The 26749-nt window shown below is 43.1% G+C and overlaps 1 protein-coding gene across 1 annotated transcript in view; it reads right to left on the reverse strand.

The window, feature by feature from the left end:
- Positions 1–14595, reverse strand: part of MSN (moesin) — a 41275-nt gene extending 26680 nt beyond the window's left edge. Inside the window, exon 1 of the mRNA XM_041485138.1 lies at positions 14445–14595. Within this exon, the coding sequence (XP_041341072.1) occupies positions 14445–14456 (12 nt within the window). The 5' untranslated portion in view covers positions 14457–14595. The remainder of the gene's footprint in view (positions 1–14444) is intronic.
- Between the last annotated feature and the right edge of the window lie 12154 nt (positions 14596–26749).

Consider the following 26749-nt stretch of genomic DNA (forward strand, 5'->3'; position numbering starts at 1 on the left):
CTGGAGGGGGTTGTCCTTGCAGGACATGTTTATCAGTCCAGAGATCAGCTATTCATATCAAGTCAGGGAGTCTACTTCAGACACCCTTATATAGACTACAAAGTCCTTTTTTTTTTCCTCAAATGGTGGAGAATCAGATTTATTACCCTCAAGCACAGTTTCTCTTAAAAATTAGGTCTCCTTCAAACCACGTTCACAGAGTTCACAAGAAAACTCAAAAAAAGCCTGTTCCTCATGCACAGGGTCTGTGTCTGAAGATGCCTTACTTTAGATGCCTTCACTCACCCTGCCCCAGGCTTTGCAGCTTTCTCACAATCAATGTTTCACTGCTCTGGAGACACCTTCCTTCATTAGCACCAGCAAGAACACACTCATAAGTGCACAAGCGCTCAAAGCCAGGGCGTGCCAATGCTGGCTCCATAGGGCTGGAGAACACCACACTTTAGAACTCTGGAGCTATCATTTACCCAATTTAATCAGTGATCTGATTTGGGCAGGCAACTTTTTCAGGAAGAAGGTTCTAATTTACAAAGACTACTACGAAGTTATTAATTCAAATCTATTACTAAAATTCCCCCACCGCCTACACAGCATGGCTTCCAAAATCATTAATGATGTTTCCAGGTAAAGGTACTTAAATGTAATTCCTTACTTTTCAACCAGTTACCTCCCACCAATGGTGTTTGAACACCCTGGCTATTAGCAACTTGTCGTCCTCTCCAGAGGGCAAATAAGTTTCATTTAGAGGAAAGGAGTTGCAAGATGAGAGTACTGAGCCAGTAGAAGCAGCCATGGGTGGATCCCACATTTACGGTCAAGACCAGATACTTGTATGCCACTTATTACACTACTTACTCCCAACCTTGTGCAATGGATCAATTCCTCTATTTTTGCCATTTCCTTTTCCATAAATAGATTCTTCAAGCACCTCCCTTTGCTTTCCTGTAGCTGTTCCAAGTAATTAACATTGCCATTTTCTGTTTCTTTAGAGTCAGTTTGAAGAAGCCCTTGGAATAACTATTTTTGTACCTGCTGTTTGAGCTGCTTAGAGAGAACATCCTTTACTAGTCAAAACCCAGAAGGAAATTAAAATACCATGGGGAAAATCCCCAACCCTTTTTCCGCAACATCTGGATCAGCAGGTAAAACTTGAAGCAAAATCTAGCAACATGCAGTTGCCATCATTCAACTTTCACAATCTGTGCAGCTTTGGGTTTTGTTTTGGGGAGGTTGCTTGTTTTGTAAACACCTTTTTTTTTTTTGCTTGTTACAAGAGCTTTTCTCTGGAGAAGCTACACATCTATTATGGGCTCTGCACACTAACAGTAGGGTTGGCAGCTGTATTTCACATGTCAGACCTTAACCACATCCCTTGCTAAAGCTCTTCAGCCTCAGGGCAGTTAGCAGGCAGTGGGCATGTTTGAATGCCAGCCTTGGTATGGGTGACACTCCTCACACTATTGTGTGCTCCTCCCAGGCAATCCTACTTCCAGGTTACAAACAAGTGTTTTGTGCCCCCTTATGCTGTACACTGTACAAAGGTGTTATGGTCCTGGCTGTGACTGCAGTCACTCGACCACCAAAAAAGTCCCAGCACTCCCTACCACCCTCAGAGGCATTTCAGGTTGTCTGAAAGGCTCTTAGGAAGCAACTTTCCCCCCATCCCAACCTCCCCTTTGTCCAGCTCTTCCCCTTCCATCCTCAAGCCAAGGGCAGGGAATTTCCCAGATCTGTTTAATGGTTGCAAAGACCCAGTCTGAGGGGCTGATCAGTCAAGACTGGGAACCAAGATATGTTCCCAAAAAGCCAATGAGCTTCCCAAACATAGCATCCAGTGAATGTCTGCCAAAATCACAAGCATCTACTTTGCTGGAAGAAGCTCAAAACAAGATCAAGACAGGATGCTAACAAGACAAGTGTGACCTGCATTGAGGTATCACATGTACAGTAAGTACTTGAAGTTCATGAGCTAATAGACTAAATACTCAGTTCCTATGCAAAGGTCTCTAAATTCACCTACAGTTAAGAAATGTTTCAGAGATCACTTGGAATCAAGGGCAAATAAAATTGCTACACTCCAAATCTCTGCTAATCACTAAAGCCACTTTCCACAGGGAAGAAAGCATGAAGATAACTGCTGTGGCCAAGCTCTTCCTTCTAAAGGGCTCACATTTAGATAAAAAGTCAGAGCAAGCTTATCTGTTTCACGTGCTTCTCTCTGGCCTTCAGCTAAGAGACTCCTAGCAGTTTAGCTCTGTTACAGGGAGGGGAACTGAACACAGGGCTGCCTGTTCTAGACACCCAGAGCATGGCCTGGGTGTGGCACATCAAGTTCTTGGCCAGCTCACAGCCCTCACTGAACCTCTGAACAATGGCCAGACTTCTAGGAGCTAGAACACAGTCTTACTGTGGGATCTGACTGCCCAGACTATGAGCCATCCCTCCAAATTTAACTACATGCACAGTCAAGTATGAGCTAAAGCTGTTTCATCATCCTGTGATTTTCAGCTTTATCATTTCCAGCACGCTAGACAAATCCTGCAACTTCCTTTCAGTACAGGGTCTCATTTACTCTGGCTAAATTTTCATATCTATTTAGGTCACAGTTCCCTAAAACACAGGATTTCCCCTAAATGGCTCAGTTCTACACTTCTTTTTAATATTCAGTTTCCCCACCCATATTTGCTTCCCTCACCACCGACCTATTTTAGATTTTAAATAGTTCTGTTGGGACTGTCCAGTTTATAAAAGATCAGCTTGTGATTGCTGAAGTAGTCTTTGTTATTTTAAGCTCCATCTAGTTTTAAGCTCCATCTGAGCTTTCCTAATACAGAGGAGAGTAGCTACACCACCATGACACAGAACCCCATGTCCCAAAAGGCTCCTGAAGGGGCACAGGAGCTGAAGAGAGCAGTGCCAGCACATGCAGTGTCGGTATCCACCACCACAGGAAGCCATCCTAAACAACCTGCACCCTCCCAATCACTTCTCTGGGTTCATTCTTGTACTCCACAACTACACCATAAGGAGGAATTCAAAAGGATGAATCAGGGTGGGAATAATTCTTCTGTTATTTTCTCCAACAGAATAATTTCATTGGTCATGTTCTCTACATTTACACAGGGACACTGCTACAGGCCATAGAACAGAAAGGGAAAGATGGCTTTTTGGGTACAATTGGACAAGATGGACCAAGCTATTGAACCACTCTTATTCCTTACTCCCAGGGATACCTGCTTTATCCTTTGCAGCAGCTCGGATTCACAACCCCTTAGTGAGATTTGCCATCAAGCCACATATACACCTGCCAATAACCCCATTTTCTATTGAACTTCAGAACAGAACTGATGCAAAACTTAACAGCGGCAGCAAACCATCAAAGCTCTCAAGCAAGCAACCAAGTTGATTTAGTTCATTCAAGGCTGCAATTAAATCCACACTCTTGGATTCACATTCATACACTTCGTGAAATACACTGCTTGATATGGGGCTGTTTTAGAAAGAAAGCCTGATAAACTTCAGCTAACACCTGAGACCTACATGCATTTGAAGATGAAGACATTGCTGAATGCCCAGGACTGTCAGTGGTCAAGTAAGATTTATTAACATAAACAGACTTCTTGTATCAAGTGGGCAAGAATAATTTCCTTACATGAATTGCAGTTTCAATACCTGGATCCTTGATTCTCCTCTACAGAGATGTTATGGACCATCTTTATGCAGCCAAACATGCAGATAAGCCAAACTCTTAGTGGTCTTCCTAAAGCTGCAGGTCAAAACTGGGAAACTCAGCTGGGTAGTAGGAAGATAAATAGCCAGATGTGGAGTACATCTCCTGAATAGTTCAACATACATGCAGATATAACCTAAAAAAGCAAACAGTAAACTAGACTAAGGAGAGGCAGGGAGCCTGACAACCAGCCCTCTGCAAAGAACACTCAGAAGTCAACTTGAGAGTTTAGCTCTTACTCAGACCTGTATTGTAGGGTTGCTTTATGTTTTCAGGTTTTTCTATATGCTAAGGTACAGCAGCATAGGATTGGCAGACATGAATTCAACTTTGATCAAGTCAGGGGCTCCTTCAATGTTCTTGCATGCAGATGTCTTATCCCTAACTGCACTTGTCCAGAACACTGGGAGAAGTAAGAGCAGCTAACTACTCCTGCTCAGGCTTGTTGTGGAAATGGACAGATCCACATAAAAGCATCTAATCACCCATCTCTCTCTAAGGGAATGGCAGAGCAGCAAAATCACTTGGTTTATAGGACTGTCTGAATCCTCTCCAATCACAATTATTGCCAAATCCTTCCAAACACCGCCAAATCAAGGCTGTCATTTGAATATGGTAAAAGAATTTCATGGCAAAGCCTCTGCATTAAATCTGTCAGAACTTGAAGCAGCAAAGAAGCAGGGCAGCCTTCTGTCAGATTTTTACTTGATTATTTACCATTGTCAGAACAAACAGTAAGATAGCATTGTATTTCTGTGCATCATGCTGAAGCAAGTACTGTTCATATTGGTCTGATCTTTTAGTGATTTGGAAGTTACTCTGTCATTCCATTTGCTCTGTCTTTTGGTAGATTCAAGACAACATTACAATACTGATATATTCTTACAGCTGAAAATGCTGACATGGACCCCCTTTCAAAAAAAATCTCTATCCTAAACTGCTGGATGTGCAAAAGGGTATTCAAACTGAGCATAATACATTGCACTGCCTCTTGCAGTCACCCTTCAATCTGTTAGCAACAAACCACAGAGCAAGATAAAGGGAAAAAGAAAAACCTAAATTGGGGGTTTTTGAGAGTTGCACTTCTGCATGCATGGCTGTCAACAGAGAGCCCCAGGTAAACAGTGCAGAATCTATTGGTCTCTACAGATTTCACAGAGCCCAAGACACAAGCAGCAGCAAGCCATTTACAAGTAGAGTAAGAAAATTAATTTTCAGGAACTGGCTGCTTCCCAATTTGTCATGGCTGGGTCAGAATACTAATAACTTCAGTTGCAGTTTAGTGTTTTAAGCAAATCCAAAAATATAAGTCAATTCTTGCATTTTTTTCGATACCGACTTCAGTAAGAGGGGTTCCTCGATAGTTTTTGAAGTGAAGAAGTAGCACAGCAACAAAGAAAGTATGTCACTTCATATTACAGCAAAGAATAAGTTACAGTCCAGCTTCTGTAACAAAATCAGCACAATGGAGCTGCAGGCTGGAGGACCAATACATCACTTATCAAAATGTTTTCTTGGCTTAGTGATAAAGCATTTCATGGTCTTGAATAATAACACTCTTCAAGCCTTTCACAGTCCCAACTATGGACTTGGAACTTCCTGACATTTTTAGTAATACTAGTATTTTCTGACCCCATTGTGCAAATTACCAGTAATCTCAGAGTTTTTAAGGCAGCTCACAAAATGAGCAGTCATGTCTAACAGCTCATACAGCAGCTTGTGGTTGTCTAGGGGATTGTGAAGAGTGAAGTGATAGAACATAATCATTTTACTGCTCTCTGCTTCCAGTACTTCACCAATGCAAACAAATTCACATGTTGAGTGTGCCTCAGTGAAAATTACAGATACTGCAACAAAAACCCAGTAGCTCAAAGAGCACATTTTTCAGTAATAAAAGAAGCCAGGTTTCTCTTTAGGCAAGCTCAGATCCTGCTCTTCCACTATAGGAGGATAACTGTAGATACAGTACACTGAATAAGGACAGATACTGGATTCAATACATCTCAGCTGAAGCCTTCATTGTCTACCCAAAAAACCAAATTAAGTTAATCAGTCACTTTTTTAAAAGTGGTTTTATGACTCCTTAATATTGAGATACATGTAGGAACAAATGAAATAAACAGATGTTGGCAAAACAGTTATTGATGCTTAAGCTTTCAATCTCATCTCACAGACCACAGACATTTCTTAACATTTGGATGCAACATACAGTAGTAACAAACAACACACTGGAGAAGCAACACCCTTCTTGTGCCTGCTGTGCAGTGTCTCCATTAATGACAGCTGTCAAAACTTAAGAGGAACATATGAATACAATCAGTAACATAATCTAGTGACATTCCTAAATGATAACTTTGCTGATTTTAAAAACAAAACACACACAAATCACACACCAAACACGTCACAATATTGCATGTTTTTATTGCTTAAGCACCAAGTATTCTATTGTCTCAGCTGCACTATAAGCTACAATATAAGCAGGTTTCTTTTAATCCTTCCAGCTTTCCAGGCAATTTTGCTTTCTTGCAGATCTGTTTTAGAAGTCAGAGAGTAATTAGATTAACCAAGTTACTGGGTGCTACTGAAAGGCATATAAAGGACATTAAAGTGTTTAAAAGACATTGCAGTCATCAGGCACAGCCAATGAGGGCTCTTGGTATCCTTCTACGATAAGGTCACCCACTCAATGGATAAAGGAAAGGTGGTGGATGCAGTTTTTCAGTATTTTAGTAAAGCTTTTGATACTGTCTCTCACAACATCCTTCTGGACAAATTGTTCAGCTGCAAGATAAGGAAGTTCAAAGCGTGGTGGATGAAGAAGCAGTGGCAGCAGGGCTCAGAGGGCTGCAGGGAATGGGGCTGTGTCTGGCTGGCAACCAGTCACCAGTGATGCTCCCCAGGTTTCCACAATGGGGCCAGTAGGGCTGAGTATTTTTATCAATTATTTGGATTGCAGGAGCTGAATGCACCATTAGCAAAGGTACTGACAATACCAGCCCTGACTGAGCTGCTGACTCACTCAAGGGACACCAGGTCTTGCAAAGATATCTAGATAACTCAGAGCATGATTGATCAGTGGCATTAAATTTAAAAAGAACAAACGCCAGATTCTGCATGTGGAGCAGAGTAATACCAGGCACAAGTCCAAAGTGGGAGAGGAGTGGCAGGAGAGCAGCCCTGCAGAAAGGGATCTGAGAATGCTGGTCAGCAGCAGGCTCAGGAGGAGCCAGCACTGTGCCCTTGGAGACAAGAGGGCAAAACACACCCTGGGGGGCATCAAACACAGCAAAACAACCAGTCCAAAGGGGTTATCTTCATTAAAGTGTCTACTTAATGATCTGTAAGCAAATCCTTATTTTTAATACATATGTACAAGTCCCTCCTTCTCTATCACTTCTGACTAATAGGATTGTTTTCATATAAGATGTATTGGACCACCAAGTATTGTGTGGGTTTTGCAATAAAACTCTTATTGGGCAGCCTGATATTGCTTGAATTTGTCAGCAGTGGAACAGCCTTATTTCTTATAGTGTGCCTTCAGAACCATTTGCTGACATTCTGCAAGTCCTGTAGACTACAATTGTCAAGAAGATAGCCAGTTCTGGATTTTAACAGAGAAAAAAATTATACACAACCAAAACCCTCTTGTCCATCCAGAAAACTGCCTGAAAAGACATTTAGCATATTGAGGGACCAATTTTTTTTTTTCCCCTCTGAGTATGCTGTTCTGGCAAAGTGAATTTAAAAAATAAAACATATGCCATATTGATGTTCTTAGAGACATTATGAATGAAAAGCCATGCCTCTGGGGGATGGAAGATATCAAGCATCCTGACACTTCATCCTAATAATTTCTCTGGCAGTTCAGTTTCTGCACTGTAACCAAGCACAATGAATCCTGGGCTAACTTTTTCTTTGCCATAGCTTTTCAACTGTCAAGAAAAAGCCCAGAATCCCATTAGTTAGCCTAGAATTCTATGCTTTATTAGCCTATGTTATATAAAACCAAATACATTTATTAAATGCTGTGACTAAGTGCTTGATCAGATTGCAATGGCAGGTTTTCCTGTACTAAGTCACTTCACCACCATAACTAAATTCCCAATCAAGAGAGGAAAAAATGCTCTGATAAAGGCCTACGAAGGAGAATAGTAAATATCACTGGTACACAGACAGACAAGACTGGTTCATTGCTGAATGTCATCCGTTTACAGCTGAACTCAAACTTACAGGTCTTTTCCAACCAAAGTGAGCCTATGATTCCACCTCAAGAACATAGGAAGGTATATAATGGCAGAGTAACTGTTCTCCAATAGGTTGCATGCAAAATTCTCCAATATCAATTTAACACCCCACTGCCCCACCAAAAAAAAAAAAAAAAAAAATTTAAAAAATAAAAAAATACAACAACCAAGTTTTTACAGTCCAGTACAGTAAAATTCTGTCCCCAAGAACCCTTCCTCTAGGAAACAAACAAAAGATCTAGGAAGCAAACAAAAATTCTGTCCCCAAGAACCCTTCCTCTAGGAAACAAACAAAAGAGATCTAGGAAACAAACAAACGAGAACTCAAAATCTGCAAGAATACAGCTCAGTCTGGACCATGAATACCATGGCACTTGATTCACTGTTTCAGGTATTCTTTCTGAACTCTGAGATTTCATTTTACTCTACACAGAATCACAGCTGGCAGAGAAAGGAGTGTCTCTTCCCTCTTCTAGTCTGTCATCTCATTCTTGCCTAATTACATGTTTCTCTGCGGAGCTGATCAGATTCAGAGCTGTTTCATTCATTCCTCCTTTAGGGGCACTCCTCTGCCCTTTCCCATAGCTATTCATCAACCAGCAAGAGCCAAAGGGAAAGACGCCTAGCACGGCCAAGTACTCCTCTTCCTTAGCCTGGCAATAGGATGAGAACTGATCAACGTTCTTTCACCCACATTTTGTATCTTTCAATAGGTTCCTCAGCTACTACTGCAGCTTCACAGATGTTAAACAACTAGGAAAAAGCATTCTGCAGGAGTCATGCCTTTAAAAACATCTTCAAAAGATGTTTTTTCCCCATTTAAGTTCAACAAACTGCTATACAAAGGCGAGGAGTTTCTGACTGCCCCACTACTGCCCTGGAGGATCACACATTGATAGAAGTGAATATATCCTTTCACAGCTGCACAGGAAGGAAGCAGCACTAGATCATCTACCTATTGATAGCCACAGTTGCTGCAGCCATAATTGTTTCTTGTCAATATAAGGCCCAAACTTCTGCAATTTCAGGTTCTAAACCCCTGAACAGTTGTAGATGATCCCGTGGTCTTACAACCAGCAAGCCTGCCAGTGACTGTCTCTTCCTCTCTCCCCACCAAGTATTTGCTTTAAACACAACCTTAAGAGTCAGCATTAGCTACTGGACTCAGAAGGGTGAGGTTTATGCCCACAACTTCCAAAACACTTGAATGCTCCACCTAGAAACAGCCACAAGAACGTTACAAAGAGATGTGCTTGAAAGAGTAGCCTTTCATCAACCTAGAGACTTCAGCCTAGTTTGGAAGTTTCAGATGGGATAAAAACAAACTTTTAACTCAATATTATTGGCTGCACTACGCAAATACCTGCTGCTCCCAAATACCCCTAGGGAAAAGCAAGAAATTAACTGGCTGCTTACTATTGCTCTTAATTTACATCAGTTAATTGTCCTGGATTATTTCTGAGTAGAGAGGGATTTCCTCTTTTCCGATAGTGTGACTTCAGCAGCAGAGAGTTGGTTTCTGGTATAATCACTGAGCAAACAGACAAAAGGGAAACGGGACACTGGAATGATAGAGATCCAAGGAGTTGAAATCTTGGAGCTCTTTTCAAACAAACCCCATTGTAGTTCTCAGAACAGTGATTAAGCACAGATAACAGCTTTATTGTGCAAATTCAGGGAGGCCCTCTTGCTGCACAGAAGGGGAAAAAAAAAAAAAATGAAGTCAGCCAAATAAGGTTGCTTGGGCTGCACCGAGCCAGGAAAGAGTCCAGGAGATGACGCAGCCAGAGGAAGCTTTTAGTCAGTTTCCTTCACAGCCTGGAGCAGAGCCAGAGCCACCTCTGTGCAGGAAGAGGGGCTTCTCTGTGGAGTAGCCATTGAGCAGCAGGGAGGTGGCCAGGCCAGCAGCCCCAGGAGGGTGCTGTCCCCAGGCACACCCAGTGTCACAAGCAGAAGGTATTTGAATCCTTCGGTTTCGGTTCATCAGTCTTTCAAGCAGCTTTTTGAGGAGAATTTCACTTCAGCCTAGACATTCTACATAAAACAACTGAACCAAGTTTCCTCTGGAGACAGAGATGCCATTTCCTTTCAAAATAAACGAGTCCATATTAAGACATCTTATGAACCATCCTCATGACTAAAGCAAGAATTGTAATGAAACTTCAGGGGTGACTAATCACACGAGGTAGAATCACCCCAAGGAAAGGGCTGCAATGCCCTGAAGGTTTAAAAAAGATGCTACTTGCAGACGTTATGGTGAGAGGACATTTGCAAGAAGCAAGTGATGGTGAACACCTGGTAGGAGGCACCCTGCTCCCCATAGGATTCTTACAGCAGAAGCAGCAGACCTAAAGCTCTTCTGGGGCCCCTTTTACTGAGTCACCAACCTGCAGCTTGCTCAGCTGCACGTCACCAACCTGCAGCTTGCTCAGCTGCCTCAGGCAACAAATCAACAGGGAAATTAAATAAAGGACACAACTAAGACATTTAATCTTCTAAAACCTCTTGTATGACAAGGACTCTTATACGTAACATTGTCACCTTGAAGTTTTATGAACTGGATCATGACTACCAGTTCAGATCAGGCACTGGAACAGTTCTTGCTCACAACAGTGTAAAACCACTATAAATGATGGGGTTTGCCCTGTCAGGGGCAGGGCTTGCCATAAGATGAGAAAGGAAGATTTTACCGTGAGTATTTGTTTCTCATCAATGGTGTAATTTAAAATCCCTGTTTAACTTTAATATAGAAGGCTTAAAAGTACCAAACAGAACCTTTTGCTCACTGTCAAGCTTAATTGCTTCACCTGACATGAAGTAAAACTTTGCTATTCTTGCAGAACCTAGGGACCAAGCTGTTGAATACAATACAAGCTAGGGTGCAAAGGCCTTTCCTGTTTTGCAAAATTTGCAAAAAATGGTAGGTATAAAGCTACAGACAATTCACTGCTTCCCAGTTTCAGAGGTTTACCTGCTTCCACTGTAAACTCAGCATGTTTTAGCTATTGCTGCTTCTGAACTACAAAGTCATCTGAAAATCACCAACAGGAGAAACCTTCTAAAGAAAGGTCTTTGGAAACATACAAACACACCTCTTTACTGATGGCATTAGGAGAAACATATAATGGATTGAGTTTGCCTATCAAGTTAACACACATGTCAAACTTGGATCAGTGTCACCAAGCTTCCCAAGTTGTACTGAGAGGAAAGGAAGAGATAGCACCAATGGGCCAGTCATGAAATAAGACAGAAAGCATCTAGAATGCTTCTAGAGCTCATTCATAGCACAACAGGACCAGGAGAGAAGTCCTCACCTATTAAAGTCACTATCCTTTCATCACTATCCTTTCCCCCTTCAAGACATCAAGCAAATTCCGCTAGAGGTTAAAAAAGAAAAAAAGAAGAAAAATGATCCAAACAAGTGTAGCATTCTACTCATAGTTGCCATCTTGTTGCAGCATCTGGTAGAAAGTAGCCACAGACACAAGAAACTAATTAACCAGAGGACTCTCCTGATACACACCTCAACCTCTCAGTTACTTTTCTTCTAACCAGACCCTTGAAGCTCCAAAGAACAACAGAAACAAAAATTTCTAGGGCCTTTTGAGTCCTGCTGGGAATTAGGACCATCAATTCAAACTACAGACAGGGTCCCTAAAGATCCTAATAACTATTGGTACACTCAGCTTCAAACTAAGGTACAATAAAGTTTGGACTGGTACCTTTTCCCTTATTACCTTCTAAAACTTTCTGTATTCACCAGACTGGCTTTCATTAAAGCCCTTTCTCTACAATGTTACCCAAAACAGAACTGCCCAAGTCCTGGTGACAGAACTGCACACGCCTCACACGTGATGAATGCTCCTGTTTCACATCCAGCGGCCCATCCATTCACAGAGTAGGCACATGCATAGGCAAAACAGTTGACGAATCCCAGAACAGAAGCCTTGCACCCATCAGTCAGGGAGAGATCAGAGACTACTCATGGCAAATGGACTGCACACAAATGGAGGAGAGACTTGCCAGAGCTTGACAACAGCTCAGTTTTAGCACTCAACTACTTTAGTACTCAACTATTCCTCGGCAATACAAAGCATGGGAGAAATTATGTGCCCTTTTTGGTGTCTGCTTTAACTGTTCACACTTCACAAACTTTCCAGAACAACATATTTAAACCAGAGTTGTATCACTAGATTAAACAGGGAAGGTTTCCTGTTGAGAGTATGGCAAGATCAGCAGGCTGATGCATGATGGACTTTCTACAAAGCCTCCAGCAACCAAACCCCCCCATTACATGTCACAACAGCAAATCATGTGCACTAGTTCAAAGGTTACCAGAGTTAATCTTGGATTCTCATTAATAGTGCTACACAGCCTAGTGTCACTCATAGCAATCCTCCCATAACAAAATGGAAATCTCCAGCTACATGTGCTAACATTTAGCCTAGCTTGAGGAGGTGTAGAGACTCAGAACTCAACAGGTTTTGCTGCTTAAGCCACGCAGCAGCATGTTTCTGTAAGTCTGGTCAGATGAATGATAAGAGCTACCAACCGAGTAGTTTTGACACAAATGCTTTTCCTGCCCAGCCAGAACTGTTCCCTAGAACATTTCCTCCATCTGTCTTCTTCACAATGGATTTATTTTTGTGATGAAGCCCACATAACCCTACATCTAACTGCCCAGGTTTCACCCACATTTGACCTTGATTTTTTTCCTTGACTGAGGAAAGTGTCTTGCATTTTACTGTTTTGTTAATTAAGCTGCTATTAACAAATCTTAAGCTAGCACAGTAGTAGTCATGTTTATTTCACATGAAGAACTGATTACACAGTTATGCCAGCATATCCTGTTCCTGCAAACCAAAGATCAAGAAATAATGTTTCAAATATTATTTCAGTTGGGTCTGTAACTAGAGCAGATGGGGCAGGAAACCAAAGGCTGATAGAGCAGCAGGCCTGCAGCTCTGTACTGCAACAGACACTGGAACCGCTCTCTGGAGAACCTGCAGCGTGCACTACAAAGCATTGCACTAAAACACTTGCATTTCTCTATCTGCTCCAGTTTTTTAAAAGCTCCGAAAGCAGAACTGCTCTGTCAAAACCAGAAAGCAGCAGACTGAGAAGGTGAATCCAGCCCAGGGTGTGTCTGGGAGGCTGCAACGAGCACCTCGCAGCCAGCGCTCGGATTCAGCCTGGTGCTGGGAACCCCGCCCCGCAAACCGCTCTTGGTCAGGACTTCTTGGCCGATCCACACTAAAAAAAGTCACCCATCATGACTGTAAATGCTCTGGCTAAAAGGTCTTAAGCATTTTACATAGAAGTCCCCTGACTTGTGCTATTTCTGTTAACCTTATTGAACTTGTTGCCTGTATGTTAGCTTTTTTTGTAAGTAAATCTTCACTAATCACAAATATTTGATGAAAGGCCTTTCTAAAGCTTAAGAAAATACTGTCTTAACCTTGAAGAGGCTGAGGTTTGATATCCTTTGAGATGCTGATGTTTGAATAATAATAACCATCATCTAGCTATCCATGCAATCAGAGATGGCATTTAAGACATCAGGAAAAGTAGCTGTCAATCAAATAGGCATTCAATATCTAAAGTAAAACAAGTAAACTATTAAAAGAAAATCACAGTAGATTTCATTTCAACTTCTATTTGCACAGAGGTGAGTTATTGTTTGGATTTGTTTTTTTCCTCTCCTTTATGTAAACCACAGACTCTTTGCTTAAACATTAGATTTTCTTAGGCCATTTCAGATCACTCCGGTACGGAAACATCCAGAGACTTCCAGCCTGCTCCTTCCTGTTTTATCAATGAAGGGCTGGGACTAATTCTTTTGCTCCAACCAGGAGAAATTAAATGGAAAAACCCCATGCTCCTCATTAGTCACCAAACTCCTGCTGCGAGCAGAGTCAAGTACAGACTTGACTAGACTTTCTAAAGTACCAAAATCTCCCCAGCCAAGAAATACCTCGAGTCAAGCTGGGACAAGGTTCCCTGGCAACCCAAACTGACTAATTGCAAGTTGTGAAAACCCCAACTTCTCCCCTTCAGGGAGCGCACGAGGCGGCCATAGCAGCCACCCGCTCCCTCCCTCCCGGCTCTGGGAAGCCTCGCCCCGCTCCGCTCCCGCTCCCCCCGGTCCGGGCGCACACGCGGGCGGGCGGCGCCGCCGAGCTCCGCCGGACATTTTAGGGCGGAGAGGCGGCCCCGCCGCGCCGAGACCCCGCGCTCCGGGCGCGGCCCCTCAGGCGGGGGAGCACAAGATGGAGGGGCGGCCGGGAGGGAGGCTCCGCTCCCCGGGATTCCTTCGCGCCCCTCGCCGCTCCCTCCGGGGCGGCCGCCGCCGGCCGGGGCGCAGCCGAGCCCAGGCGGGAGGAGCCCCCAGGCCGCGCCCGCCCGGCCCCGCGCACCCGTCCGGACCCCGCGGCGGGGCCTCCGTTCTGCCCCGCGCCGGCGGCACTCACCGTTTTCGGCATCTTCCCGGCGGGCTGGGCACGGCCGTCGCTCCTCCTGCGCCGGTGGGGATCCGTACGGGCTCCGCGCTGCTTCTAACGGGACTCCGCGCCTCTCCGCCCGGCCAGGCCCCGCCCGGCCCCGCCCGGCCGCCTCCGTGCGGGGCTGGAGCCGCGGCGCCCCCGCCCCGGGAAGGCCGAGCCGGGCGGTCCCTGCGGAGCGGCCCGGGAGGGCGCGGCCTCGGGGGCTGCGGGGGCTGCGGCACGCTCCCATCGGTGCGAGAGCCGAGGCTTCCAGCGCCCATGAAGTAGCGCCTATAGAGCCCCGGTCGCAGAAGTTTATGCGCGGATCGTTGGGAGTTCTGGTCCTTGATAAAAGCGTTCTTTAAGAAAATAATGCTAGTTCGTCGGCGATTGCGCTGTTCGAAGTAAGACCGCAGCACTGACCTGTGATCAATGCTTCTGGCCCTTGTCAGCCAGAGCTGTGCGCACACAGGCGCGGCTCAGTCCAGGCTTCTCGGCCCGTGCTCTGGCCGGTCCGTGTGCTGTTCTGTACAAGGTTTTCACAGCCATCTGTTTGACTAAAAAGTATACTTCCAGCTTGTAAGGAAAATCATGCTATGATAAGCCATTCTCCGTAAAAGAGGCAGACAAGTCCTGAAACTTTATTTGAATAAAGGGAGAGAGTCCACTGGCACACGCAGGCGCATCCCCAGGGTTTTTTCTCTCGAGGTTTTGGAGGGTGCAGCCTCCTTTTACCCTGAACTCCCGGCCGCACGTTGCCCGCTTCCTTTCCCCTTTAGCTGAGGTAATAGGAAGGCACAGCCTTCGCGAACCGCCTACTGCATATTCCCCCCTTGAACCTGTCATTTTACCCCAAAGTTCAGAAACTCAAGCTTGTGCAGACCCACTTGACAGTTTCAGGAGCCAAGCCGTCTGGGATCTGCAGCAAACCTACTGCCCAAAGTTACTAGAGACATTAAGAGCCATTTCAAAGACTTTAGTATCCATACCTTCACCCATCGAATTGTTTGTAAAGACATTAGCACACATCTTCCCTCTCAAGTTCCAGATGCTTCAACAGCCCAAGGGATTGTGACTCCCTGAAGCTCGGCAAGTCATGTCTGGTCTTCAAGGCTTCTCCAAGGCCACACCCATAATCACAGAATATAAATGAGCAACCAAATTCAAGGATGGAAATAGCAGAGGACCAGTGGCAGGCCATCCACCAGAGCTTCTCTTGCCATCTCTGTTTTGCAACCACTGATGGAGGGAATCAAGGGTCACCATTTTCATGGGGATTTAAAGAAGCCATCTCGTCTCATTTGGGACTTTGAGTATAACTCAAAGGACTTCATACTAAGTCCTATTTTCTCCCAGGAAACTAGAAGTTTTTCTTTTTAAAGATAACAGTGTCCAGAAGAAGGAAATTAAATAAATGTAATGTCTTATTTTTAAAGAAAATATGAACATACCATTGTTTTCCTTGACTTTGTGTCTTCTTGTCAAATCTGTTAAACATTTTTGTCTGGCAGGAGATGGAAATGGGGTCCAGGCACTTTGTTTGCTTCAGCTGAATATACAGGTTTCACTTAAACTAGAATCTCTATGCTATGCCTACCTAGGAAAAAACGTGAGTATAATTGGATTGATGTAAACTGGTGTAACTTTTCTGCACAGAAAGTCACAGGGTGCCTAAGAGGCTGTTTACAAAATGTTTTCTTTCTTTTCTGTCTCCTTTTTACATTGAGACTTTCTCAGACAAGGTCAAACAACACTGGTTACACTTATTTCCTACAGAAATAGATACTCACAGAAGACATACAGAATAATAAAGTCACTTGCTTGTGATTTTTTTGCCAGATTTGGATCCAGAAATATTAGGTGTCAGCTTTCTCCCTAAATTCAAGAGACTGTGGAGACTTCTTTTATATATATTGGCAATATATATGATGGGGAGAGCCCAATTCTGCTTCTATTGAAATTTCTTTACCAACATTCCTTCATAAGTCTTAAGTAACCGTTTGGAGAATTCCATTAATCTTTATTGCAAAGGTGATAAACTTAAATGATAGAAGTCTAGCTATTTTCCTGCCAAATTTAAGGGGCCATAATTTAACATCCAGGGACCTAAGATTTTTCTTCATAGTGCTAATGAGGAGGGCTAATGAGACAAATGAATCCCCATGCCAGTGAAACAATCAGATCCAAAGCACATAGAGTGTGGAAGGCATTGGCAATGTCCACAGAAAGTCATAAACCCCATATCAAACAGTCCCAAAGAGTCTGAAGGGCCGAGACAAAGCTTCAGCATAGCATACACTTGTTTCTGACCCCAGCCACTTCTCTTGTCCTTCTTCCCTATTATTCTTATCAATAGCCAAACAAAATACCATTCATGCCACTTTGAAAGACAAGAGTATCCTGTGACAGGCACATGAGTCTCTACACCTCACTTCCTCTCCAGCTTCTTCTTTTCCCCTTCCCCTCCACTGCTGAGGTGGAGAACAAGACATCTGAAACTTGAACCTCACGTCGCTCCAGCCACAATTCCATGATGAATTCCTGTGGTGGAGGTGCTGCACCAAGACCTGACCTTCCCTGCAGACCTTTCCTTTAGCAGCTGCTGAGGAGCATTGGTGTCATCCAGCAGCCTTTTGCTGAGCCCTCCCTGCCTGGCCATGTGTGAGAACAACCATATCAGTGAATTCCTTGAGAACTGCAGATGAGTTACATCTCCCTCTGACTTCAGGATGAAATTCCAAGGGGTAAAATATCAGCTGATTAAAGGTCCTCCTTGCAGGAGGCTGGAGATATGAGTAGCATTACCCAGGGCCTCAAAAATGCTGTTACTCCCATACTGCTCAGATCCCAAATAATATTAAAGTATTTCAGAATTAGATTAGACAAGGATGACATTAAGCATTCTCCTGGGAAGAGTCTGCTATTTCACTGGGGATTTATTGTCTTGGTTTTATTTTCATCAAGCCTTTTGTAGTAGCTTCTTTTAAGCAGAAAGAACATGTAAATGATTTGTTCTGACATACCAGAATTATTTAGCATGAGCACTAAACAAGGGGCTGTTTTAACAGCATATGGGTTTTTTGACTAATGAGGAATAACTTGAGCTCCCCTTTGCATGGCTTTGACAGATAGAAGCCGAAGGTGTTTCATACTAGAGGCATATTTCAGAGGGCTGAAATTTAGTTTGGTTCACATAACTAAAGGAAGGCACAAAATGAAATTGCTACTGTAGTATGAGAACTGCACCTTCAACACACAGTAGTCCTGGACTCTATTTAAAATTAACCAGCCTGGTTCTGAGGTTTGAATAGCAGCTAAACTTCCTTCTCCTGCTCTTACTGCTTTTCTTCTGCTGAGACATTAATGCCTATAGGTTCACTATGAGTTGCTGTAAGTGATGATTTTGGATCTTTTTAGTGTTTAATTGTATTTAGGGGTAAAAAACATCTTTCCTCCCAAACAAACGCTACCACTTCAGTCACACCTTGAAGTCTTGAGAATCAGGGTAGTCTTTTGCAGTGATTCTCAAGCTGGAAGGATGAGAGGGGTAAAGGGGAAAGCACTTCACATTCAGGACAGCAGGATGTGAAAAGCCTGGAAATAATTCCATTCACATGCAGCTGCAGTGACAGGGCAGAAACTGATGGGGCCACTGGATTTGTGAACCCATTTATCTGATCCCTTTTCCACCTCAAGAAAATGAACTTATTGCAATGTCTGGTCCCAGCTCCTGGCTTGTCCACTCACTAGGGCAGAAATAGCTGAAACTGCCTGGAAATCCCTGGGATTTGTGTCTGCCAGATGCTTTGTAAAGCCCTAGTTCCTCATTCCCTCCAGCATATAAATCCCCCATTGGCAGTGACAGCCCTGCAAGGAGCATGGAGAAGGCTTTACTAGGAACAATGACTCACTGTATGGCCCACACCACTCATCTCTTCCTGTATGTCTGGGGATGTGCTGGGAATATGCTGTTTGTGCAGAGGGAGACTAAAGGGGAGGGTTTCAAACCAGACAAAAGGTGTGCAATTAATGCAATGATCATATTTTTTAAAAATGTAAGAACAACTCGTCTGCTAGAATTGTCTCATCTTCATTTTTGCTTTGTTTGTACCATATGGGAGAAAATGCTCGTGCTTTCTACATCTTGTACTGCTTGGAGCAATGTGGGAAACAAAGGGAAATCTAATGGATATTCTGGGACTTTACTCAAAATATTTACAATCCAAATAACAGATAACATCACTAGGAAGGACAAAAAAATAATGGGAATATGTTTTTCCAGTTTGTGTGAAAGGTACTGATGTAGAAATGCCCTTAAATCTGTGCAGAATTGGAACAATGGGAGGTTTGGAGACTGATACTGACACTTTTGCCTTAGAGCAAGAAGGTGGAGTAAATCCCATTGCTCTGTTCTACCTCAAACCAGTGAAGAAAAATTATTCCTGTGGGTGACAGGAAGAATCAAGGTAGGGCTTTCAGTTTTAGGAAAATGTATCTAATCTAAAAAGTAACTCCAATGGTATTTATTCTGATAGGTTTGAGGGTGTGATGTGTTTCCAAAAGGAAACATGCTCACTCACATGTATTTCTCAGAGGCCATTAAGCATTTACAGTAATCACGGCCAGCTAAAAACATACTGAAAGCAAAACGTAAAACACCTACATTACCCATTGCATTTTATCCCCTTGAGGCATGTTGAGGAAACTTCCTTATCTGACCATTCAGCAGCCACTCTGGCAGTTACATTGCCACCACCAGAGACTTTAATGCTGGGACCAAAGCCCCTTCTCAAAAAGCAGCCCCAGTGACCTGGTAGGGGCCCCACTTGACTCCCCACACACCCCACTCTCAGACAGTCAGACAAGTTTCCCCCCCCAGCTTGACCCCAGGTTCCCATAGCAGAGTCTCAGGCCTCTGGTTGTTTTAAGCAATTTTATCACAGTTTGTCCTGGTGCCTCCAGGGAGGGACTGTGAACAAAGGACTCCCTGCACTTTTCCATCCTCACAGTCTGTGCTGGCATAGCCTGGGGTCTTCTGAGTCATGGGTTCCTGCTGTGTCTCTGAGTGTCTGTTCACCTGGCTGGCACCACAGGTCCTCGTGCCACTGTGCAAAGAGCCCGTGCCAGTCCATGACCTCCTGTCCCTGAGCTCAATCCTCAGCCTGCACTGGGGTCTGCACACTGAGCTACCTGCACTAAATGTATTCCTCAACAGGCAGTCCACAAAACCTGTGGGACATCCACCAGACCTGTCTTGACCATCAAAGCCTCACTGTAACAAACCATGATGGCACATAACCAATTAAATCTCCAGAATCTAACAAAATCTGATGTTCTGCTCTTCATCCATCTTACTTTCTTAACAGGAGAATTCTAAGTCTGTAGATATAAAATCTAGCAATTTTTTTTATCCAATAGGGCTCAGACTGCCAGTAGTTTACATGCAGTACTAACAGGCTTTGCTGCAGAAAGGGAGGTGATTTGGAGTCTTCAGCCAAGACCTTCACAATTTCAGTGCCCCAAAGAAACAGGCTCTGTGGGAGTTTTCTCCTCTCTTCCCCCTCTCTCCTGCTCTGCCTCCTCAGATGGCTGGTGTGGAGCCAAGCTGATGGTACTGGTGTGATGACCATGTAGGGCCACTGCCTTTGTGACTCAGAGATTGGGAACTTGGAGGATGTAACAAAGGCCACCAGGCGCTTCCTTCCATGGCTGCCAGAGAGTGGGAATGGCCAGTCCAGCCTCAGGGGGTGAGAAGCAGGCTCCAGGTGGTTCTGATGCAGGTGACCACTGCACACGAGTCTATATGGAAGGCACCCATTTACACTGGGCTTTTCTGAAGGTACCAACACTTAACAATCAGGAGTAATTGTATATAGAATCATTCCTAGATGGTGAAAAGGGCCAAAGAAGGACCAAATCAAGTGTTACTGAGCAAGAACCAGGGAGAAGCCACTTCTGAGAGGGATTTTCAGGTCATGCAGTTTCACTATTTAAAATTAAACTCCCCCCAAAGGCACATGGGTCACCAACACTCACAATGAGCTGTAATAGCAGGAACCTTCAGCTGCAAAGAAAATCCAGTTATGATAGGAGGTAGTGGAGGCAGTAGTGTCCTCTAGATTAGAAACAGAGACTAGCAGATAGCTCTCCTTGGTCCTACAAGCTGTGTCAGTGGGTGACTGGATGGTTTTATATTCCTTTTGAATAGCTATCAAAGTAATATAACAAGATTGGCTACCTCACAGGGGGCTGACAAAGTTGTCATCTTAAGGCTTCAGGCAACAGTGCAAATTCTGTATGTTATGTTAATGGTTTATAAATAAATTCACCTACATACAATCTCTATTCTTAATTTAAGAGACTAGTTTCCTGGATATTTTTTTTGGAGCTGTCAATGCAAAAAGTTTGTTTTTCAAGCCTCTTGTGGTGTTTCAGTTCAAGTACTTCAGATCACTGCTAGTATCAAGAGCCAGAGAGGCAGATAGCAGGTCATGAATAACAGCTGTTTTTCTCGTCCAGGCTCTATGATACATAAAAAGGGAAAAACTGCACAACAGTCTGATCCAAATCCCTCCAACTGCAAAGTTGTAGAACAGATGCAGATTAATATGGGTCTAATCCTCCAAATCTTAATACTTTGTGTCCTCAGGCACAGTAATGGTGTAAAATATGCCCCTCTACTTGGAAAGTGTCCATGTCCATGCTGCACAGGTGTTGAGAACAGCTGGAAAGTCAGGGTCACGCGTTTGACATTTTCACTCTGCACACATAGAAATACACCCAGTGCCAGTGTACAAATAGTTGTTAAAAAGTTTTCCCACATCCCCATCATCACTGTCCTCTAGGTCTCCTGGGGATTACCAGCTTCTCAGCCACCAACTGCATGAGAAAGTCACATTTACAATCACTTTTTAATTCAGATCGGGAGGATAGTTTCAAAGTTAATTTCCTAATTCAGAGCATTTTGTTTCCCATCATGGTGCAGTCTCATATCTGGTGAACTGAATTCCTTTTGGATGTGCTCCAGGAGTGTACCTATCATGCTCCAGCTGTTGGCAAGCATTCAGTTAATTGGACGAGAACAGAGCAACTCCAAAATCATCTCACTGTGAAGCACATTTAGTGTCAATGTTAGCCAGCAGCAGTTCTTTTGTTTTCCATATCTGCTCTTATTACACCACACTCCTTGTTAATGTAGGCATGTTTACCTGTCAAAATGATCCAGACTTGCTTTTGTGTCTATAGAACCTGTTCAAATATTTTTAGCAAGATAGATTTTAATCAGGGTGACAGAAGTAAGTTAGGAGGCAAGGACACATGCAGATTTGCTGGCACCTCTGTGGGGACAGTAACCTCCAAGAAAGACAGTCTCAAACGCAGTCAGAATAGCACCTTCAGCCCCAGGCCATGCCTGAGAGACATGGGTGGGTTTAGCACCAAACTGCAGTATTGGAGCTGGCTTCAAAATTCTCCTTCTCCCCTCTACAAAATGCATTAAGGCTTCACTGAGTAACATCAAATTCCTCCTGGAACAGAGGAGTGCACCTCCCCAGAGATTTAACCCTCCAGTCAGCTTCTGCTCCCACTCAACTATCCCTGACCTTCCCTCTCACCTGACACTGAGATTTAAAAACCTTCTCTCCCTCACACACAGAGGTTTTGCTTATAATCTAACTTTCTTCTGCTTCTCCAGAGCTCCAAGACTGACTCTGTGCTCCAGGAATTCCAGCTCCTACAGACAGAATCAGAGCAGGGGTGGGGTTCTCAGTCTCAACACTAATACCAAGTCAGTTCTCTCCACTGTACTGAAACTTGGTCAAGTGAATAAATGCATTGGAAAACAGGGCTCAGAATGCCATAAAAAGGGAAAAGAAATCGGGCCCATGTTTCCAGGTAGTGGCATGTAATGTGGAAGATGATCTCAGCACTAACCATTTCAGACAAATAATCCTTTACCCGTTCTTTCCATTTAAGCCTCAGCTCCATTCATTTTTGCCTGTGACTTAGATCTATTTTCGGAAACCTTAAAAATATACAGGGAGTTGCCAGCCATTTTTATTCCAATGCAGGAACATTTTATACTGATGGCATTACTCCTGGCTCTTGCTCAAATATCAGGTTTTTTCAAGGTGAACACCAAGCCCTGACCCATGACAATGTCACATAGGTAAGTGCTGCATGTTTCATGCTAGAACATGAAGTGGACTCAAACCCAGAACTTCACTGTGCAGAAGCTGCCTAGAGCAGGAGTCTAATCTGGGACTGCTGATGCTACCTCTCCCACTCAGCTGACACACTCACAAGTGGAGGGAATTCCCTCCCACCCTGTTAACATCACAGGGTGTGATACAGTCAGGGATCCATGACTGAGAGAGGAGTGCACGCCTGGGCAAGCCTAACTCCACACAAACTCTCTGCACCCAGCATTTTTTTCCATGCAGTGGAACACAATGATGCACTACTCAGAACACACCACCCAGCCCAGATAGATGAAGGCATGAGAGATGACATAATTTATTTTTCTTAGGCTTTTGTTAAACACATGGTGTCTCTGATCAAAAAAAAAAAAAAAAAAAATGCAGAGAATTAAGGCATTTAGGATATTTGTACAAGCAGAGTTAGTGGGTAAGATAGAGATAGATAGATAGATAGATAGATAGATAGATAGATAGATAGATAGACAGACAGATATCACAGATTGACAGGTAGGCACATACACAGATATATGTGTTCTTGGCTGTTCTCTGTCACAGAACTTCCTGTCTTCAGCCACAGACACAAAGAAGGAGACAGTCAGTCCCAATTATGCCTGTTCAGTTTCAGGAGAATTTTTCTGTCTTCATAAGGAACACAGACTTCTACCTTTAAAACAATTTTTTCTCTCACTTAACCCATTTCTGTTTCTTCATTCTTAAGAAAAGAAAATCTCCTGAGTTAAAATGACAAGGATAAAAACTAGTGATGTCAAAATTAGTTTTTTAAGCTCAAATATATTTTGAGATCTCCAAGCCCAGGAATGTTCCCCTTCCCCATCATACATATTCCCTGCATTTCCCTGATGACAGGACCTCAGCACAAGGTGTTTGATTGAGTTTGGAGCTGATTTGCTCCAGAGAGGTTTTCAGTCATACAGAGAAACTGAAACAGGCCCCATCCTGGACTGGGCATGCAGACCCTGTCACTACCACCACAGAGAGTGAAGGACAGAATTAGAAACTGAACTCACTTTGCCATAGAGCTCCAAGGGCTTCCACTGGCTCACCTTAGTATTTAATTTCCTGCAGTGTGGTTGGCACTGTCAGAAAATATGGAGTTGGATAGTTAACTTTGCTTTAAAGACAGGAATATGTACTAGGTGGTTTCTTGAAAGTCCATTCCTATTTTCTACTAATCCTACTACTTGATGCATTTGTAGGAGCTGAATGCTTCCAGAAGCATAATAACTATAGGAACAGGATGGTGTAAGGTAGGACAGAATAGCAAGGTGGGGGATAACACAGAAGTAAACTTGTCCTTATCATTGGTCATCATATCCTCAACTCAATGTTTACAGTGACACAATTTATAGTAAAAATAGATTAAAATACAGTATAGTATAGAAAAGACATAATAAAAATACAATTTATAGTAAAGATTTCAAGCAATGTCAATTAAGTAAATATTTCATTTCAGCAACACAAACAAGAAGATCCACTTCCATATTAACCAACACATGGTCAGACACCACCTGCACAGCCTGCCAAGGTAACTTGAGCTTTCTTGAAACAAAATTTAACCCTGTATTGCCCCACTGCAACATAAAAAAATGGTGAAGTACATCACCAGACCACCACCAACCCATCTTGCATATTGACTTCAGGGAATGTAAAAGGCCAAGTGTGAGGACAGAATATATGTTCAAGTTACCCGAATCTATGCCAAAGCATAGATGTGTACGGTGTCAATTTCCCTTCAACTGAATTTTCTGACCATTTCCATTTTAAAGAACTTAGAGGAAGTAGAGTAATGAAATACAAACAAGGTATTTATTTTCTTTTAGAAGATTTTTTTTTCACACAAGCTGTCTTTCTGTGAACATTAATACTGTATTCACACAGGTCTGTATTGCTGACAGTAAACTTTTTGTCTGAAGCAGACAGGACATTTCTGTCTGATTAGCTAGGGCATTTTGAGTTTTGCTGACTTCATGCTTTCATGCTAAAACACTTCAGCAGAGATGAGATTTGATCTGGCAGAAGTCTATAGGTACATGGACAGGTGATGTCTGATCTGTCTTCCTGGAACAAAAAAAATATGCAGTAATGTTTTTAATAATTTTTTACTGGTAGAAAGAGCTACCTCTGGACTGGCTCTTCGCATCAACAGACAGATTTGTTTCTGGTCTGATACTCAGTCCTAAATCTGGCTTTACTACTCTGGTGAATGATTACTTTTCCACTTTCACTTTGATTTTGCCTCGTTTTTTTTCCCAAAAAAAGGAGTCAAACTTTCCTGGGTGATTTACCCTGGCTATAAGCAGAGATAATCCTGTACAAACCAGTGGGAATCAAACAGACTTTGTTCCTCTCCCAAATATGTCATAACCTAAACTTCCATAAATTCTACTTTGTAATCTTTTCTGATCTTCTCTCTACATTATTTCATATTTTTCATAAGGTATTAAGAACTCTCTTAAATCCCAGTCATACTACATCACAGTACCGTGTCATTTTTATCTCACAGACCCAGGAGACATGGCATCGCATCATGCCATAAAACCAAAATGGGAAACATTTAGCAGAAAAGACCACCTATATCAAAAATCACCTGAAGAAAACATGCCATGCAGAGCACTGAAGCAGCCTGCAGTGTGTAAGCACCAAGGGAAAGCAGCCTCATGTGGAAAGTCATCCCTGTGCTGTGGGAATGGAGGAATCAGACTCAGCACATGACCCAGATTTCCTCCTGCACACACACAGATCAATATCCCATTGATATTGATAGGATAAACCAGTCTCTTAGATGAACACTCACACCTCACAAAGCTCCACAGGTACCTGTCCCCCACTCCAAAGCTGTGGCCACCCATCCTCTGCCAGGCACAGCCCTGCTGCCATCTCCCCTCTCAGTGTGCAGCCACGAGTTTTCACACGACTCAGCAAAGATCCCAGAGCTGGGATAACTGCACAAAGGACCTGGCAAGTTCAGTACTTAGAAGAAGAATCTCCTCTCCTGCCTTGCCAAGACCACCCGATTACCTCAGCCCTCTAAAGGCACAGATTAACAGAAGTTAATTCAAGTCCCCAACACCCCACAGCTCTCACAAGGGTGCCTGAGCACTTGGTTGTCCGGGGGCCTTCCTTGCAGCACAGCTGGGTGTAAGTCTGTAAGGTCCTGATGCTGTCATTAGAACCTAGCACTTGACTGCTGGGTCCTGGCACAGCTCTGCATAAATTCATTTTAGTTCCTAGTGCTGCACCCTGCAGCATTGGGAATGAAGAGCAAACTACTTAATGAGTGATAATCATCTTGTATATATAGCTTTGAAAAGAGCTCAGCATGGTGAGGAATTGAATATCTTTGTTTTCCTATACAAAAATAGCTCATGGGGAACAGCCCACTTTTGTATTCCAGTAAACCCAGCAAAATTTATATATTATTTTACTTTTTGTCCAGTAAACTGCAAGACCATTCTGTTTCCTTTTAATATCAGTCGCAGGTGTGTTTTATTTATTATACTTGCTTGTATTCTTCTCTAGGCTGACTCTCTTCAGAATTTCAAGTCTACTTTATGGTAAAACAAATCTAATATTCTGATATTATCTGGAGGCATAGGATTGGTTTAAATCCAGATTAAGACAATTCATTTTATTCTGTAGAGCAGAGGTTCATTTAGTCTAAGTGTCTCATTTTCCTTACATATAACATGAAAACACTGGTTTCTCTTGTTTCAATAACAAAAAGTTACATTGCAGTTACTGACACGTCAGGCAGTTGGCAGGTGTGTAAGGGAGGGTATGAGTCCAAATGATTATATATACAGTACTGTATTTATGAAGTTTTTTATCTTGTTTAGGAAAAAAAAAAACAGATTTTGCAGATATCCCACTGTGGTCATGTGAAAGTCTGCCCAAAGAGATTTCAGCTGAAGGATGTGCTGTGAAATCAGCCTAGTTATTGTCCTTCTCAATAAAAGTAATGAGAGCCCATCTCACTGAACCTGATTCTGTTCTTCCCTACAGCAGTGCAGACTGAGTGATTTACTGTAACTGAGACAGAAATCTGACTTTTTGAGTCAAATTCTAGGATAGTTT

The sequence above is a fragment of the Pyrgilauda ruficollis genome, unplaced genomic scaffold (genome assembly GCF_017590135.1).
Source record: "Pyrgilauda ruficollis isolate IOZ18807 unplaced genomic scaffold, ASM1759013v1 scaffold7, whole genome shotgun sequence".
Taxonomy (NCBI): Eukaryota; Metazoa; Chordata; class Aves; order Passeriformes; family Passeridae; genus Pyrgilauda; species Pyrgilauda ruficollis.